The 20,443-nt window shown below is 35.1% G+C and overlaps 1 protein-coding gene across 1 annotated transcript; it reads right to left on the minus strand.

Moving 5' to 3' along the window:
* Positions 1-4,129: 4,129 nt before the first annotated feature.
* UGT42A2 (UDP-glycosyltransferase UGT42A2) lies at positions 4,130-15,379 on the minus strand. The gene is given in 5 exon segments (XM_028179024.2): positions 4,130-5,284; positions 7,086-7,302; positions 8,282-8,504; positions 10,977-11,595; positions 11,597-15,379. Coding segments are annotated over 5 exon segments (1,527 nt in total). The 5' UTR covers positions 11,797-15,379; the 3' UTR covers positions 4,130-5,016.
* Between the last annotated feature and the right edge of the window lie 5,064 nt (positions 15,380-20,443).

A 20,443-nucleotide genomic window follows, 5' to 3' on the forward strand; every position in this document is an offset into this window, starting at 1 on the left:
TATAATCGTCTCCTTCAAAGAAAACGGTTCAAAACCTGCATTAAATAAAGGTTAATAGTTAACCTGTTATTTATCTAAGATGTCGTTCCGAAGAGTTTTGTGACTGCCGATGGAATACAAAGTCAATAACTCGTTTTTCTGATTTACCAATCATTGTCCAAAAGTCAGATTGCCGCCTTTGATAATAGTCGACTCATATGTACTGCTTCTTGTATCTGGCCTCCAGGCACCTCCATGAGTTGGTCCACCCATCTAACTGGCGCTCTTCTTCTAGCGCGCTTCCCCTCCATTTGTCCGAGAATGAGGAGTTTCTCCAGGCTGTGCCCAAAGAAGCTCCGGATCCTTTCCTGGCACGTATGTTTAGGCGACTTATAAATTCTTTTTCAGAATGGTTACCACCTGCATTTATTCAACTTTAATATATCTCAATATGTATTAACTGTCAGGCAACTGTTCAGAAATCTCGGAAGCCCAACGCGACCTTTTAAATTAACTTATTATTATTTATTTACTTCTTGCTCATAAATATTATTAAAATTTAATTTACAATTTTTTGTTATGAGCGTCGTGGGGTCGTCGCGGGGGCGCGGAACGGGCCTCAGGGAAACTCCTCTGCCCGGGCATGTAACTCCCTGCCTATCAAGGCAGGGGCGATGCGCTTTAGGATTAAATGAAGCAGGCTTGGAGTTGTGATGTTGGGTGGGATCGCTTTTTTTCTTCTTTCTTCCTTCTCTTCAGCTCTTCTGCTCTTCCACTCTTCGGTCTTCTTTTCTATCTTCTTCAGCAGGGGGCGGCCGCTTCTCTCCTCCAGGTCTTTTTTTTTTAAAGGAGTAGCTGGCTTAGATTCATAGTCAAAAATATAGTTAAATAGTTCCTGTCGTGGTACTATTCGACTATTCAATACTAATAAACACAGACTGAACACGTAACACGTTCATTCACACCACTGATTTTATACAAGGATAAAGCGTATACTTATCAGAAGAAGACGATAATAGTGAAGTGTTTACGACAGATCGGATCCCTACTGATATGGTTCACTTTGTGATATCAGCTAATATCTAGACGTCTGCATGGCGCAAGTAGCGCAGACGTCTGGCAGTATCCGGATACAAAGATATTAATCATAATGTGAAACAATTTTTTCGAGCAGGAAGATATCCACAGACTCTCGTTTACGCATTGGGGAGCGGGACAACTTAGAGTCGAACCAACTAAAGCCCTCTTTTGTTAAACAGCCTGCGTCAGAATCTCATAGAGTGAGGCTATATGTTATAGGAGTTCTATTGCTATTGTTGGAGTTCTGAGGGCTCCCGTGGTTCAGCACGCACTTGATACAAAGCAGATACTTTGATAAAAAAAAATACATCTAACATTTAAAAAGAAAAAGAAAAAAAGACATGCCCGCTGAGTTTCTTGCCAATTCTTCTCAGGACGGAGGCTAGTTTTTGTGAATTGGCAGTAGTTCTTTTGACGTTCAAAAAGTATGTACTTTCATTTATGTTGAATTTTTTTATTTTTATTTGATTGATTTGATTTGAAAACGATTCGCGCGACAACTAAATGGAATGCCTAAACTTAGTTCGATGAATGACGCATAGAACACGAACAAACTAATAAGCCGTAAATATTCATTTCAATATGGTCTGTACAAACTGCTGCTTCAAATTCTAATTCGAAAGCATAGTGTCCGGTCAGATTTAATTGGTTAATGAAATTACGTACTACTTGTAAAAGAAATAAAGCAAAGCGCCAAGTGGTGGACGGCCAGAGAATTAAAATTAAATTCGTCTGTTAATCATCGCGTGAGCCACGAAAAGCCATAGTATCTTCACGTGAGTCGATACAAAAATATGTACATATAAGATGGAAGTAATGGGAGAGATGAGTTGAGGGAAGACGTACTAGTTGTGGGAAGAAAAAAGTACAAAGGAATGGCCAAATACCGGTACCTTGACTGCACTGTAACAGACACCAATGATAGGGAAGAGGAGATTGAGTATTAAACCATCTTTAAATGTGAGACAAGTGGATAGTGATGTAATTGTTTCTGAGGAATCATTGGAGCTTGTTGAGTCAACTATATTTCTTGGTATTACAGTGGACTCCAAACTGCAATGGGGACCTCATATTCATAAATTGGCGAGTAAGCTCAGCTCTGCAGCATACGCACTAAAAAAAATTTGAATGTTAACAAACGCGGACACGGCTCGTTTAGTTTACTTTAGTTACTTCCACAGTGTCATGTCCTATGGCATTTTGCTATGGGGCAATGCGGCCGATGTAGAAATGATATTTATTCTGCAGAAAAGAGCTATACGTGCTATTTATAACATACACTCAAGGGAATCCCTGAGGGAGAAATTTAAAGAAATTAAAGTTCTCACTATGCCATCCCAGTACATTTTTGAAAATTTGATGTATGTTCGTAAACATATTGAGGAGTTTCCTAAAAAGTCGGACATACATAATAGAAATACTAGGAACAAACACAAGCTTGTTGTGCCGATGAGTAGGTTACATAAGATACGAAACTCATTCGGGTGTTTGTCTGTGCGCCTGTACAACAAAATCCCACAAGATGTTCAGAACCTACATATACATAGGTTTAAGAAAACTATTAAAGAACATCTGTGCAATAAAGCTTACTATAAAGTCAATGATTATCTAGAAGATTGCACAAAGTGGGAATGAGTTGCTCGCTCCGGGCATTTCAATATCGTAGTAATTGTTACGTTATAATACTCATTGTAAAAAAAATCATATTTAAAAAAATAATAATCTAATATTAAAAAATAAATAAATAATAATTTCAAATTAAAAAAAAAAAAAAAAAAGACATGCCCGCTGAGTTTCTTGCCAATTCTTCTCAGGACGGAGGCTAGTTCTTGTGAATTGGCGGTAGTTCTTTTGACGTTCAACAAGTATGTACTTTCATTTATGTTGAATAAATTTTTTTTGATTTGATTTGATTTGATTTGAAATGCTGGCACAAAATGCCCTAAGATTGAGCGCAGCTCTATATTCAGTTCTCTTTTCGAAGTCACTAAGCAGACGCAGCAAGAATCGGATATACAAGACCAAAGTTAGACCAATCTTATTTTATGGGAGCGTAATTTGGACGCTTACACATAAAGAAGAGACAAAACTCCTCATATCTGAGCGACGTTGAAACTAAAAAATGAAAAATAAATTTATTGTAAAAAAAGCGTGGGGTGATTTTTAAGATATTATCCAAATAATAAGACTTCTACTCATATCTGTCAATAAAATATTTAAACTATTGACACCGCGCAACTTACGGTTTTTTTTACAATAAATTAATTTTCTATTTTTAGTTGAATTTTCTATAAAAGCGTATTTTTAACACATGTTTAACATTACGTATCATAACTTACATTCAGGCAAATATAAGAGTTTCCAATTTGCTAATTAAAAAAAGAAGGCGCTCAAATGAATTTGTTGTTTTGACTGCCGAAAGTAAATAACGAGTCTGTTTTTAATATACTGAATTGCTTTTTTTATTACATCTAAGGATGGGTGGACGAGCTCACAACCCACCTGGTGTTAAGTGGTTACTGGAGCCCACGACATCTAAAACGTAAATGCGCCACCCACCTTGAGATATAAGTTCTAAGATCTCAGTATAGTTACAACGGCTGTCCTACCCTACAAACCGAAACGCATTACTGCTTCACGGCAGAAATAGGCAGGGAATGGTACTCGATAGGGTATCAGTCCTTGTTAAGTACCTATGCTAAATTTCGAGTTATTCCGACTTTTTGAAGATGGTCAAAATCATGTTTAATGATTCCGTGACATACTAACATAGATACTAACATAAGCATGAAACTAATAAAAGCGTATTAAATAACATTACGAGTACTAAATGTTAATAGTCCGAGAGCTGGTACCAATTTTTGGGTAGGTATTTGAGGCAAGCTGAAAACTTGTCACATACCTCTCCTATTATATTCCAACACGGAATTGCAGACCTGGCTGGTGAGTAGCGGGGCTAAATCAACCCCTACATTTTAAAAATATGAAAACATATTTATAAAATATGTTGATATTACAGATGCAAAATTTTTCTTCTTAATTTATTGATGATACTAATTTAGCTAGAATAGGTAAAAAATGGAATAGATATGGAATGGAATTAGAGAATAGATAAAAAAGTTTAAAGGTTTTATTATTTTTATTTTATATGAAATATTATGGGCACAAAGTTTAAAATTTTGAAAATGGCCAGTTCGAATATTTGGATTGTGCCTATGCATGATTGTTTTCAATCAATATCATGATTGTTGGTAAAATTGTCTTCTTAACCTAGTGTTGAGTATATCTACACGTATATTTTGTTTATGATTTAATTTGCATTCTTCTTGCTGAATGGCTGATGGGCAATCGATGGCTAAAAATGGCTGATTAAATAGGAATAGCTAGTTAAATTAATCATACTTTTGATGACTTTTTTCTCTCCACCTTTGTGTGGGTAAGCACTACATATAAACGGGGGCATTAAAAATAAATATAAACGGCAAGTACTTGATTTACGAAGAATACTTATAAGTAGGACTTTTTTGACGGGAACGCGAGGAGTGAAGTTGTGTGAATTGTTTTATTTTGTCTATTTAGTGTTTCTTCGGGTTTAAATGTGTAATAATGGTGGTTTATTAACTGTTTAATATATGTGAAAGTGCACAAATGTGGGAAAATGAAACAAAGCCGCTGGACGTAACTTCTCGGGATCCTCCAAAACGTCCACTGAAAAAATCTTAGTAAATGACCACCATTTTACTGAGATTATATTTCATCCCATTTCATCTCATTTCATTTCATTTAATTTCATCCCAGTTGAATAATGTCTTAAATTAATCATCTTCATTTCATTTCCCCCCATAATATCATTTTCATAAAAATATGAATATAAATTAAAATAAGATGTGACTTAAAGGTCTCAGTTACCAGGTCATAAAATCCCTTAAAAAAAACTTATAAGTAGTTCTCGAAAAACTAGTTTTGTTTGAATTTCTTTGCAAGACGACTTAGTAACAATGTTATAATGTAATTAACTAGAAAACCAATACATATAACGATAGCCGTAAAGACAACAAACACGTCTAAATACAAATATTGGTAAAATGGTACATCAGCTGATCTACTTCGAAACGTGATATTGCTATACTTGACTGCAAATTCTGTCCAGAAAATGGCGTTATCCATAACTGAGATAGGACGATCTTTCCAGGCCATAGATATAAACTTCACTTTTTTCCTGAACCTGGAATAGAAAAAAATGGGAAATTAATGTAATAGTCAACCTTTAATTGGTCTATTTTTATTGGCAATGCAGATAGACATCAACAGCTCTTGCTTTTACATGTTACGTCATAGATTCTTTTCATATAGCAAATTTTGCTATTCATTCTTCATGGAAATGAAGTAAACATTTGTACGTTAAGTACATATTTAATTAAAACTCTAAACAACAAAACAAAATCCAAATCAGAGACTGTGGGGAACAATTTTACGGACAAATTGAATTTTTAAAAACTTTATGAACTCTTCATAAATAACATAATATTATTTGTATTCAAAATGATCGTTTAATATATTTATAAGTATTTTAATGACTATTCCTAGATATGCGAAAGTTCCTTAGGTTATATTTCGCAAATTGCCTAATCACATAATATCAAGTAGTTTGTCAACAAGACAGTATAAACAATTCGCCTTTTCGCATTAAAGGTGTACAATTTCCAAAAATATTCGAAATTGAGTTAATATGCGGAATCATTTGGTAATTTTTTTTGGAATACCTACATTATTTTATCTTACTTTAAAAGACAGATAATGCAACTGGTAAAAAATAAAAATAAAATTGTTGCAAAGATGATTAATATTAAAAATATCACACGTTAAACCTTTAAAACACTCTCCTGTAAAATTAGTAAGTTTTGATGGTTATACAGTTTTAATGCGAGAAGACGAATTATGTTATAAAGAGTTACAGCGAATATTATTTTTAATCAGCTGTTGAACTTTTCCATATCAGCCTGGACCGACTAATTGCTTCAGTTGTTTTTAAATAATACGAATAGGGAGAACAAGAAACATGAGAAGGTACATTGACTACACTATATTAAAGATCCAAATTCAACGGTCATCAGTAATAATGATATCGACGCTTGAAAGGCAAACGTGACTAAGCGACAGTGCGTGAACTTTACAGTAGACTAATTTGAAGTTGAAATACCTGAGAAAAATTATATTATAACGAATCTAACTGTAGTATTGAAATGTTTTTAATAGACCTAGAAATATATATTTTTTTGCGCATCGAATATGTTTATTGCCTATCATTTATGTACAAAGCAGTTATTGTCGCTTTAGTCACGTTTGCCTTTCAAGCGTCGATATGTTCTCTTCCGTGATGGCTACAAGAAATATTCTCGAGAGAATAACGATATATGACTGTGTAAAATTCACACGCGATTAGAATGAATCTTTCAGAAGTGTTCTATCTCGTTTTTTCGCACTTTAAATCTTGCAGGTCTATACATTCGTCTCTTTTTAGTATCGTTCTTCGGTCGAGTTACAAGACTTTCTTTATTTTAATAAGTGCACTTCCCGAATGGAAATTATTTTCTAACAAGATTTAGTTTCGACTTAGTAGCCAAACTTTACTAATAACACTTGATACCCACACGGTGTTAAATGGTACAACATCAGCCCACAGTCGGCCACTACTGGACATCCAATCCACACCACTGAGCCCGGTTTTAGATTTCCCTATACATTTCTTGTCGAACACCCTTCAAGAGTCTCACGTTACGATTGCGGCTGCGCGGTCTGTGTGCTTAGTGCGAGTTTCTTAACGTTCTCGATAGCGTAAAAGTTAACCCAATTTTGTATGCAGTTCGAACAGCGCCCCTAGCGGCAAACGTACGCAAATGATCCCATTCCATACAAATTTGAGTTAACTTTTACGCTATCGACAACGTTAAAAAACTCACACTAAGCACATTCCTCTCAAGAACACGTCTGTTCCAGCGATCGTGGTTACTGGCGCGCATACTTACTCAGGGTTTAAAATGGTCCGAAATTTTTCTAGCAGAACTTCTTTGCTAAGTTCAGTGATTTGAATTTGGAGTCCAAGGCCACTTTCTTCGATAGCAGCGGCATTCCCAGGTTGGTCCCCAAAGACAGGCATGCCGATCACGGGTACACCATGGTAAATAGCTTCTGTGGTACCCAGTAGTCCACAGTGAGAGAAAAACGCCAGCACTTTCGTATGAGCTGTCAACATTTGGTAAGAGTACTTAATTAAAATTTTAATTCCATAACGAAAAATAAATAGGAGGCAATATGTACTTTAAAATGTTTTCTTAGTTTTTAATTTGGTAGAATCGACTTGCCATTTTATTAATCAACTAGAATAACTTTCGTATAAATATTAATTTTTGAACCTTTCAAAACCACTTAATATATTTGTTAGTATATATGTTAATATAAATAAAAATGTTTACTAAAATCATAAATTAGAATTTAGATTCAGATTTAGATTAGATAGATATTGCTAAAATATTGATAATTAGCATTTTAAATATAAATAGTTTTTATTTTATGATTTAAGTGTTTTTTTTTTCCAAAATACATAATATGTTTAATACATTAACAATAAATAAAGAGTTCATCTTAATAAATAAGTTAAACGTAAATGTCACTAAATGAAATCATATGTTGGTTAGTATTCTTTTTTTTTTTATTGCTTAGATGTGGACGAGCTCACAGCCGACCTGGTGTTAAGTGGTTACTGGAGCCCATAGACATGTACAATGTAAATGCGTCACCCACTTTGAGATATAAGTTCTAAGGTCTCAAGTATAGTTACAACGGCTGCCCCACCCTTCAAACCGAAACGCATTACTGCTTCACGGCAGAAATAGGCAGGGTGGTGGTACCTCCCCGAATTCATTAGCGATCATATATTAGTAAGATTAAGAAAATTTTAAAAACACGACATAGTTCAGAACAGTTCATATATACTTTATCTCGTAATGTATATGGCGAGTATGGTATGCATTATTCATTTGTTTGAGTAAATCTTTGTTTGTCAAATACCTAATATATAAACAACCACACACCTTTCAGAATTTGATTAAAATATATTAAATGCATTCGGTCATCATAATTAAATTATTAGTCTTCATTTAGATTTTTATAAGTCTGTAAATGTTGTATTTACTTATTATTTTAGCTTAGCTTACAGACTTACCTAAAATATCGTTTTGCGGTAGCCATTTTGAAAGCAGTATATTCTTCGGGTTTCCAGGTAACGATGCTTCATCCCATTTCCATATAACCCTTTGTGGTAACTCCGACAGAGCACCAATTATAGCCTCAAGCTTATCACGCGGAGTGGAACTGGCACGTAACATTGATCCAAAACTAATATAGATTACACCATGTTCGGATTCCTCAATAAATCTTTTCAAATCCTAAAATCAAACATTGAATTGATTACACATTTATTGTAGTTACTTTACGAAAGTCATTTAATTAATTTCATACTAGAGTTCAAAGTATTTGCCGTTTTGTAATATGTATAAATTTTGTACATTCGAATCGAACAGATCTATGTATTACCGTAAGTAGGAATTATTCACAATTTCTATATAGCATTTTTGTCATCTCAATAGAATCTAATTGTTTTTGCCTTTACAGTATAATCAGCATAACAAGACCACCAATGTGTCACCATAACTTTTCCGTAGGTAACCTTTGCAGGATTTTTTTTTTATTGCTTAGATCGGTGGACGAGCTCACAGCCCACCTGGTGTTAAGTGGTTACTGAAGCCCATAGACATCTACAACGTAAATGCGCCATTCACCTTGAGATATAAGTTCTAAGGTTTTATGTATATTTACAACGGTTGCCCCACCCTTCAAACCGAAACGCATTACAGGGTACTCGTATGTCACCTGGATTTTCGCAAAGAATGACTTTTCTTCTTACGTCACCATTTTTGTTTCATACTCTCTTAGTTTCTGAATTTATTCATTAAAGTGCTACGTATTTCAAGGTCATTTGGTACCCATTTCATAATATTTTGCATAAATTCAGTGCTAATGAATCAGTAACTTAATGAAATTACCATAAAATTAACATTAAAGCATAATGTTTCTAATGTCAATTGTTAGGTATCGGAATGCATAAATTTTGTTATAATAATATGATTGTTTAACGCAGTATCTGATCTTTCCCAAGTCGAAGCTAAGGTTTCAGTATGAAAGCTATTAAACTGAATCAGATTCTGCGTTATTCGCATTGATTTTTCTCGACAATATTGTGAGCTATGAATGCTACTTCAGAAACACGTCGGAAAGTCATAAAGTTTTTTTTTGGATTTTGGAATTTTCCATATTCAATTCAAGTTCAAAGAGTATATAAAAGAAACGTTAAAAAGATATTTCATGGGTTATTTAACATTTTAAAACTAGCTATTGGACCAAGTACTTTCATATTGATTCAAAGTGGTATCTAGCGATAAATAAAAGTCTGAAAAATCACCGAATAAAAACTGAGTAAACATTTTTAATGCATAAATTGAAATCATGCTGTCTAGGATTTTGTGTGCCTCATTATAATTTAAAAAAATACTATTACTAACATATTTTCTAACACAAAATGTTTGCATATCTAGCGTTGATTTTCTTAATATAAATTATCTTAAAATTTAACCGTTACATTGATAAACCTGAGATTATAGTTATCACAATCTGATAAGAGTTTTCAATGGTTAACTGTAGATTTTACGGTACTATTAAAATTTGATTCTTGGACATTATTTGAATGCGGTACAATATTTTAAGTTCCCTATCTTAATCCAGACGTAGTCTGCTTTTTACAAATTTGCTATGATTTTTTTATTGAATGCTTCTGTGGATTAATTAAAATGAAGATTATTTATCAGATTTCAATTTTCTTGGGTTTTCTCGCGTCGCAGTTATAGCTTAAGAAAACATTTTGAACTCGAAACTATAAAGTTTGATTTATTTTCTTTTCTTTCATTTCTTTAAGGGAACTGGATACGTATGAATGCGAATTGCCAAAAGAATTAGTTTTCTGAACATGAATATTCTGAGTATAAAATTGCGTGTTGATGACATGTTTTGTAAAATAGTTATATAAACGAAATGCTACTTATTTGAGAGCGTTGCTAAGTAAACAACATTGTTTTGCTACTATTTTGTAAGAAAGTCATAATGTGGGCTTGCAGGAATAGGTGCTGCTAAGCAGCCATTTTATTAAAGGGTCAAATAGTTGTTATAATGCAACTGAGACTTCTAAGTAAGGTTTAAAGGTCTGTGGTGGTATTCACAACGATATCTACGGGCCTGCTTATCCATTCAAAATCTAGGAGGCCGTAAGCTCGGCTGCTCATCAGATGCGATTAATATTCAAATAATATTTTCCCAAAAACTTCTGATTGATGTGAAAATTTGCATACGAATCCAGGAGAGATGACATTACAGTTTTGAAAATAATATTAATTTACGTAATAGTGTTTTCTGTGGATTTTGTGAGACATAGAGATAAGGGTTTCATTTCGCGTTTTTATTGTCATTATATAATTTCCGACATCTCGAATATTTCATAGCTCACCGATGATTTACCTGAGTCGTAAAAAATTCAAAATGAAACCAACCATAAAAGTAGCATTAATTATATCCAAGACGTTATGATTTTAACAGAAATAACCTAGAACAGAATATTAAATTTAGTTTTTGTTTTTAAAATCATTGGCACATTGAAAACAAATTTTCAACGTTTTCAGTTTTAGTTTATGCAGTGTGCACTTATGTATATTATTATAACGCGTAATTAGTAACTGGTAAGTCAAGTATTACTGGGTATTTAATTTATTAACATACAGGTGACGTGTTCATAGTTAAACAAAACTACTTACTTGAGGTAATTCCTGTGGTTTCGCTACATGATATCCTCCCACTTCAATAACGTTCGAAGGTAGCAAGCTAGACCCGTATAATACAAAATTGTGATATAAAAGAAACAATTTCATTTCTCGAGCCAAATAATCCAAAGGCGGAATATCATCAAAATATTCAGCAAGTGTCTCTTCGTCGATCGGTTGATATTTATATTTGTATAGGTAATTAAAATAATTGTGAAGAATGGTCCTTTCAAATCTCTGGTACAGTGACGGTTTGGATCCGCCTTCCAGGAACAGGAATGGTACGTAAGCAGGATGGTACTGGATACCGAACCGCTCGTACTGCCAAGGCACAATCACGTGTGAGTTGATCCCGATTGCTGGAGCCCCCAACTTATAGGCAAGACCCAAACTACAGTCACTCACAAATTGTTCCGTAACCACAAGGTCAAAGTGCTGTTTAGTTTTCCACAGTTTTTGGACATCTTCATGATTTAATAATGTTTTGCAGTCACTATTTCCTTTTTCGAGAATAAAATGCAAAATATTAATTACAGTCCAATAAGACCTTTGCAATGGGAAGACGTCTTCTAAAATTTTCGTTTTTCCCGCCAAACTAATGTCATCATAATTGGTGAGGCACTTTCTGCGGAAAATGCGATACAACAGTCACGTTATGGCCTCTTTTGGCCAATTCTTCCAAATATGGACGAAATACAAAGAAGTGACTTTTCCCAGGATATGGGAACAGGCCCAAAATATTCAATGAACACACTTCAGTTTTATGCAAACAAAAGATAACCAACAAAAGTTTAAGTGTAACGCTAAATCTCATTTTGAGAGATTGTATTCGGCACTAGCTCAAATCGTCAACTGCAACGCCGACTTCACAGAGAGAGAGAGAGAGAGAGAATACACTTTATTGCACACCAAAACACAATTTACATTCAAAAAAACAATCAGAAAACAGATAAATTTGTACAATAGGCGGTCTTATCGCTAAAAGCGATCTCTTCCAGACAACCGTATAATTTATAGAAATTCTGGAAAATATAAAAAAATATAGCAGGTATGTTGCGGTGTACTATAGATAATACGTTATAGAAAATATATACATACAATAAACAAAATATATACCGTTTACATATAATATGAAATATATACTTATTATTATATACCAATATACATACTTACACACAATACATACTAATATACTTACATACACATAATACATCAACAGTATGGAAATAATAAATGATGATGCAAACAAACAGCACTAAGAAGATAAGTAGTGTTCCTTCACCATACTTTTAAAACAGTTTAAAGTTTGAGCACTTCTCACTGCATCCGGCAGAGCATTCCACAATCGAACTGCCTGGACGGTGAATGAATGATCAAAGAATGATGATGAATGCGCCGGCATTTTCAGTCTCAGGCTATCCGATGATCTCAGGGAAAAATTATGCGTATCACGTAGGAACTCGAAACGTTCTTTGAGATATATGGGGGCATGGGGGTTAAAGAGAGTACAGTATAGTAATGAAAGGACATGAGTATTGCGGCGAAGGCGAATTGGTAACCACTTGAGTTTAGTGCGAAATTCAGATACATGATCATATTTCCGTAAACCAAATATGAATCTTATGCAGAAATTTTGTAGCCGCTCAAGTTTATCAAGTTGTGTTTCAGTTAAATCAGTATAGCTGGCATCGGCGTAGTCAAGAATTGGAAGAAGGAGAGATTGTGCAAGCGCAGTTTTAGTGGCAGTTGGAAGAAAATTTCGTAACCGTCTCAAAGATCCAGCTGTTGCAAACACCTTCCGGCTAACCTCTTTTATCTGAGCGTTCCATGAAAGGTTTTTATCAATTAAGATTCCTAAATTTTTCACAGTATCGCTGATAGGAATTGGTACGCCATCAAATAAAATAGCCGGAAGCTGCGACCATTTCACTTTCGAGCACAATCTTGAACTGCCGACAACAATGACCTGTGTCTTCGACGGGTTCACCCTCAATCCATGCGAATTACTCCAACGGGATAATATTGATAAGTCATTATTCAGCGTCTTCATCGCGTTGGTCAGTTCTGACAAAGAAGTTTGTGTATAGATCTGTAGATCATCTGCATACAGGTGGTAGGAAGAAGTAAGTTGTATAGAAATAGAATTTATAAAAATTGAAAAAAGTAAAGGGGATAAAACGCCACCCTGCGGTACACCTACGTGCGTTTCACACCATGAAGAATAGGCATTCTCACAGTGAATACGCTGTCGGCGACCAGACAGGTAACTTCGAAACCAATCAACCACGGTCGGAGATATGTTAATGGAGCTAAGGATGGCTAGAAGTATGTCGAAATCAACGGTGCCAAATGCATTACTGAAATCCAGCAATGCCAACACCGTCAGTTTCCCACTCTCCATGCCAAGTCTGATGGCATCCGTAATATTCACCAGGGCTGTGACTGTGCTATGACCAGGACGAAAGCCGGATTGGTAAGGGTTTAAAAGCTGATTCCTTGTAAGAAACTCATTGAGCTGGTTGTGAATCAAGCGTTCTAAAACCTTTGAAAGGAACGGTAAAATGGAAATTGGACGGTATTCTGAAAAGGATATAGGATTCGACTTTTTTGGCAGTGGTGTAATTTGTGCTTCTTTCCAAGCCTTTGGAAAGATGCCGCTAGATAATGAGTGATTGAGGATATGACAGATAACGGGAAGGATTTGGTCCAGGATAGGAAGGATCATATTACGGGCGACACAGTCACTTCCAACTGCATTGGAAGTTATAGATAATATGCTCCGCTTAACATCACAAGCCGTTAGGTGATTAAAAACAAATGGAGAGCAATTTGGGACTGGAAGAGATGAAATATGATTTAATGTTTTTGATTTAGTTGTCCCATCAAAATCGGACGACGCACAGAAATGTTGATTTAATAAATCAATACTCGAATGAGATAAATGAGTGTTATGTTGTGATTTTCCAATCCCCAGTGATCTAAGAAATTTCCAGACTTTAGCTGGATCTCCATTTTCGACAGCACTATGGATATGTTGGCGTTGTGCATCCCTACACACCCTGTTGCAGTGATTACGGATGCGGTGATAATTTGTGCCATTTTCGAGGGTAGGTTTTTTCTTATATTTTAATTTAGCAGCCGCCTTCTTGATTAAGATACTTTTAATTTCATTAGTAAGCCACGGCGCTGGCAAATGTTTTATTCTTACTGGTCGACATGGTGCGTGCTTGTCATATAGACCAGTTAATTTTGCATTGAACTGATCAACTTTCTCATTGATTGAGGTAGAACACGTCAAAGCAGTCCAATCAATGCTGCCTGCATCTTCTCGAAGACTTTCAATATCCATACCGTTAAAACTGCGCAGCAGAAGAATTTTTGACTTAGCCTTAGGAGGTCGTACTTTGTATGAGACGAAAATGAGATCATGATATGAGAAAGCGTCAGCTGAACATTGTCCATGGTCAGCCACGTAATCAAGAGAAGTAACGAAAATAAGATCAAGAAGTGAAGGAGCACAGTTTGGAAAATGATGTGTCGAGTTCAACGGTAGAATAGTTAAATTTACCGATTCGATCATCGAGTGAAATAAAGTACTGCGAGAATTATTTTTAAGGAGGCATGTGTTAAAGTCACCCATGATAATGGTATGAGTATATGAAGGCATTATGTTTTCTAGCAAAGTTTCAAAAGAAGTAAAAAAATCTATACTTGACGAAGGACAATAATAAACACCAAGTAGCATCTTCGTGTGTTGAAGTTCTATTTCAAGAAATAAGTGCTCGCCCGCACATGGCGGTGTAGGCTGTGCCGATACATTAACAACTGTACAATTAAAATATGAACGGATATAAATGGCAACGCCACCACCGCCACCAGTAATACGGTCGTTCCTAAAAAGTTGAAAACCAGGAATGGTATAAGATGTAGACGGAAGACATGGCTTAAGCCAAGATTCTGACACAAGTATAGCATGGATATTCTTAGAATCAAAACTTGCCAGCATGTCAGGGAAATGAGCCGGAATACTCTGGGCATTGATATGAACGACATTAAAATTCCTAGGAACACCAGAGAACCGTGAAGACAATGTTTCTGCTAAAGAAGGCACACTAATATCGCTGTTGTCGCTGTTTGCTGAATAAAAAGTTTCAGATTCACTTGTATCTGTTGAGTTGAGCATATAAGTAGAGAAAGTATATATATATATATATATTATACACAATATCAAAATATCAATACGGTTATGAATATATATACAAATTAATAATACCCACCAACTGGGAAAGTGTCTATGAAAATTAATTTAACTATAATAGAGACAAAACAAGCCAAAAGACAAACAAAATAACAAAATAAAAGAAAATCAAAGTAGCAAAATAGAATACCTATATAAAATATACATAGCAATTAGGTAGTATAATCTTATTAGAAAATGAAAACATTAAATAGTAAATACAAAGCAGAAGAAAAAGAAAAAAAGAAAACAAAATAAATAAATAAAAGAAACTAAAATTAAAGAAATACAAATCAGAAGCATGAGTAGCAGTGAAAAGATTACAGTATACTTAAATTCATCTCGACGTTTTCTTTATTAAGCTTCGCTTTAAACTTAATACGTGTAATTTAGCTGTATAGACGAAGATCCTTTTGCCACTTGAAAGTTGACAGTTAAAAATTGTCAATATCATGCACTGTCACTGTCACTCAAATATTTAAATTTAAAATTAAATGTACCTACCGACAAAAGGCTAGGTACTTATAAGCCAAAAAACAGGTAGTTTGAAATGAATACTACATTATTAATATTATAAATTATAAACAAAATTAACGATAAAATGTAAAAAAATCATAAAAAATAATAATTAAAAAGTTTATAAGGAAAGTTAATTTCACTTTGTCACCTGTTAATCCTGTTATACACAAGAAAGGAAACAAACAAGAAGCAAGATTATCACTATCACTTTCTAGCAGCAGCGCGCTTTGCCTTTACCACAGCCGGTTTTGTAACAGCACGCTTATGAGCATCAACCTCAGGGACTGCCTCCGATGTGTTCTTTTGAAGATGATTAAGATCTCGATGTGTAACGACGCGATGTTTGATGCCATCCGCTCCCAGAATGTAGACACAGCCATCCTTGGTCCAGACCTTCTTCATGCCGAATCTACTCCGTGCAGCCATGAAAATGTCGTGCCGCGCTTTCGTCAGAAACTCCGAAATAGTAAAGCCGGTACCCTTTAGTTTTGTTTTAGAAAACCAAACTTGACTGCGCATTTCATACGTTTGGAATTTTATCAGTATGGGACGAGAGCCTTCGGATGTTGACAATCTATTCATACGGTGACATCTTCTAATATCAGCTGAGGAGAACTCGGCCAAAGCAAGATGACTGCCTATGAAATTAGACAATACCTGTTCAATTTGCTCACCCTTAGTCTCAGCTACTCCGTGAATGATCAACATTTTTCTACGGCTGCGAGTCTCTGTATTATCCTGCATGCGCGCGAGCATCTCCACCTGCTGTTGCAAGTTATTAAGTGCCTCAGTAATGAATGCCCGAAATGACGAAAATTCCAATGCCAAACTTGATGATGTGGTTGATGGTTCTGGAGACTTGTTGAGCTGGGCTTCGAACTTCGCCATACGTGCATTAAACAGCTCTGACATCTCAGCCAGTGAAGATTCAAGTGGATTCATAGTAACAGAGCAGTGAAGTGTGTAGAAGTAATTAATTGTAAGGATAACACTTGTCCAGCTGGTAGGTACAATCAGTTGTTAGAATAAATCATATAAATAATGGTGCCGTATTTTTTTCTTATTTTACACAATTTCCACAAAAACACAGTATTTTCGTTTCAACACACAACTACCCACTCACAGAATGATTTTAAAACGTATTCTGATAAGAATAGAATGTCTAGCAGCACGATTTCGATTTACAGCGATAGTATGTATTTTTATCAATAAAATATTCACATAGTCAAGATCAGATGACTTCATTTTTTTCATAAGGATATGTTAATTTGTAAAGTAATACGATCAGTAATGAGAGAAACTAGTTCTTTAGCTATTAAATAACCGTCAAGTAAGGTTATTAATGCACTACAATATGTAAATTGACTATACGGCATACAAGTATTTAGGTACCTATTTGTAAAATTGTTTTGCTTGTATTGATTGTTTTAGTCAAAAGAAATAATAGAAATTATTAAATAATTCTGTAGTGTCAGCCCACTGTGATAAAATTTCAACCTTTGTCAAAAAAGGATAATGAATGAAGAGAAACTTTAGTGTATTCTGTAATATTCTAATGTCGATTGATTATTTTTTTCTTTTAAAAACATACAAGCGTTGATGATAAAATAAAATTTGTAGGACCTATACGACATAACTGAATGATTTATATAAAAAACTTACGAATTTATCTTTAATTTGACGTATTCGATTTTATTCGTATCAACTCCCGTATTGATTTATTTCGTTATGAAAATCATACAGGCACTTACAATTATCAAATAAATTGCACTGATTTTAAAAAAACTTATCTTCTTTTCTCTATTTGTTTATAATATATATCGATGTACGAGTTTACGGCTCATCTGGTGTTAAGTAGCTACCGGAACCTACAGATATCACAATAATATTGCCGCGAGCCACCTTGAGACATGAGGTGTATAGTGCCTGCTCTATAAAAAAAATTTGAAAATAATAGCTTATTATGCATATGATCTTAAATCAAAGATTTATGGCTTTTGTCAGCTGGTTTTTTTTTTGTCTTTTTAGACCTTTCAGAAGCACGCTTTTTTTTTGTTCGGGAGGAAATCGCCGGACTTCCGCCCTCCACTGGGGATGGAGGGCGGGGCATGTCGGAGTCGAGCTGACTAAAAGCTCTTGTCGCTCAACAAGCCACGTCCGAACCTCGCATGAGACAGAACTTATACACTCACGCAAAGGGGGGAAAGTGAAGCGTTTAGTGCGGAGCACATCTCTCCCATCACCCTCCTTCAGAGGCAGGCTAGCATACGAATTGCCAGATGATAGTGGTTACGGTCGCTTAAGAACGTTAGCTATGGTTGGGAAACAGCAGAGTCGCTGCTCCGGTTGTCGCAGACAGCCTCTCTTTAAATCTCTCTAGTTGAACAAGCACATGAGAAAACGCACAGGAAGCACTCAGGATTTTATTTAATTTTAGGGTTAGATTGTTTGATTATTAATTCCAGCAGGAAGCTAAAACTGTTAGCTTAATTTTGACATAAAAAATGGTACGATTTTTCGCTACAAAATTGGGAAACGGGTCCTCATATTTTCACAACTGTTATAAAGTAAGATTTATTTTTAATTATAGATAAGTGATAGTTCTGGCCCAATTTTAAATTAAGGGATCGATATATCAGTGGTTAGTCTATGACCGGGGTATATTTTTTTTAACATAATAACTAAACTAAAACATCAGAAAGGGTTAACACAAAGTTTTTGGATTGTTAAATCATGGTTTTTAGTTTAATATGTGTATTTTTAATTAGGATAATTTATTTTCAGTGATTTCATTAGTATTTAATTGATCTCAATTTGAAAGATCTAATTTTGATTGACAAGGTCGCCTTCGAATTTGTATGACAAAAAGGTCATAGTGGAAATTTAATAATATGTTTTTTTGTATATGTAATAGAAAACGACAAAGGCGTTCCCTAAAACTTAAAGAGTTTGAGGAACTTATCAGGTTTTTCTTTACTTAATAGTGAAATCTATTAAATAAATTAGTTATGTATTAAAATGTTTGTTTATATATTCACAAAACTAATGGCACATCAAGTCGATTTACCTCTTAATTGTATTCATGATTTTAAAGTTATGTTATTTTTATCAGGTTAACCTTGGCTCGTAGTCGCAACCCGCCGCAAAGTTAACTTGATTTAATTAACAAAATGAACCACTGACATTTAATAGCGTATAATTAGAATAGCGTCTGTGGACATTTGGGTGTTTTCGCAATATCGTATAATAATAAATACAATATTTTGTATTTATTAATTTTTTTTTTTTTTTTTTTTTTTTTTTTTTTTTTTTTTTTATGATTGAAAGTTTACTGGTGGCCCGAAGGCCTTTCCAGTTTCACCAGGACAGGTGGGCGAGCAAAGGCTCAGCCAAGAGGGTTGGGATTTGCTAACAACTGCCCGAGCGCCTCCGAAGGAGACCTAACAACTCAAGAGCAATTGTTTCGCGAATGAATCTACTACCGGATCGGAATCGCGACCCGCTGAGAAGATCCGGCGAGAAACTCAGCGGGCTGATGCATGGGTTAGATTTATTAATTGCTTCATACTGTTTAATAGATGTTTGCTTTTTGTCTAAATTTAATTTGTACTTTTTTGCTAGAATATATTGTCCTACGTATAAAATATTTAATTTAAAATTTCCTGTTTTACTGTAGAAATCGTAAGCTCCCCAGCCCGGGGAAGCTGTAATAATTCCCTCGAGGCTACCAGCGAATGGGAAAATTCGACACTGACGATAAACGGTAGACTTCTGTGGCAACTTTTTTTTTTCCTACCTATTTCAGTAACCTGGAGGGGTTATTCTAGATTCGCCAAGCTAGTAGGTGAGCTCACGGGGCTCAAACATGACGTTGCTAACACGAACCCTACCAAGAGCCGTGCTTCGCAGAATCTACCACCGGATCGGAAACGCGACCCACTGAGAAGATCCGGCGAGAAACTCAGTGGGCTGTGTCTGTGGGTTAATTTACTCGTCAAGCGCTTCGTCGCAGGCGACGGGTTCGAGGAGACCGATGACCGGTGCTTGAGGTACCTAAAAGCACCGTTAGTGGATCGGGAGGATCTGAAATGACGTATTTTGGGCGATGTCGACTGCTTTCCATTCGGTCCGCAGGATCGGGGATGTAGTTACCGGCGGCCACGATGAGAGGGTTCTCGTGTCGAGCCGCTTTTTCGAAATGGCGCACTGATGCCGACTGTAGATACTTACTGATGGACTATAGGTCCAGGTCGTCATGCAAGGTGATGTTCCTGACGAACCACGGGGTTCCGACGGCTATCCTGCAATGTAGCAACTGTAGGATACGTTAATGATACATTTTTTCTAGATAATTTTTTTCTACATTTATCGATTTTGAGGATTCTTTTATTATTTGACAGCTGATGCTTCTCACGTGATTTCATTTAAATTTTATCAAGATCGAATCAGTAATAATAGTTAACCTTAATAATGCAGATTTAATTGACTTCGTCTATATTGAGCACACTTTTATTTTATTTCGTTGAAATTTATATTTAATTAAAATTCTCTATTTCTGATCAAAACTTAAGTGTAGAAAAAACCTTCCACCTTCCAGAGAGCTTAAGGTAGCTTTGTGGTATAAATAATGAAAATTATCGTACCTAGTATATACCATTAAAAATGTTACTAAGAATAAGAATAATAATTAAAAAAAACGAAAACA

Source organism: Bombyx mandarina, chromosome 18, assembly GCF_030267445.1.
Source record: "Bombyx mandarina strain Sakado chromosome 18, ASM3026744v2".
Lineage (NCBI taxonomy): Eukaryota > Metazoa > Arthropoda > Insecta > Lepidoptera > Bombycidae > Bombyx > Bombyx mandarina.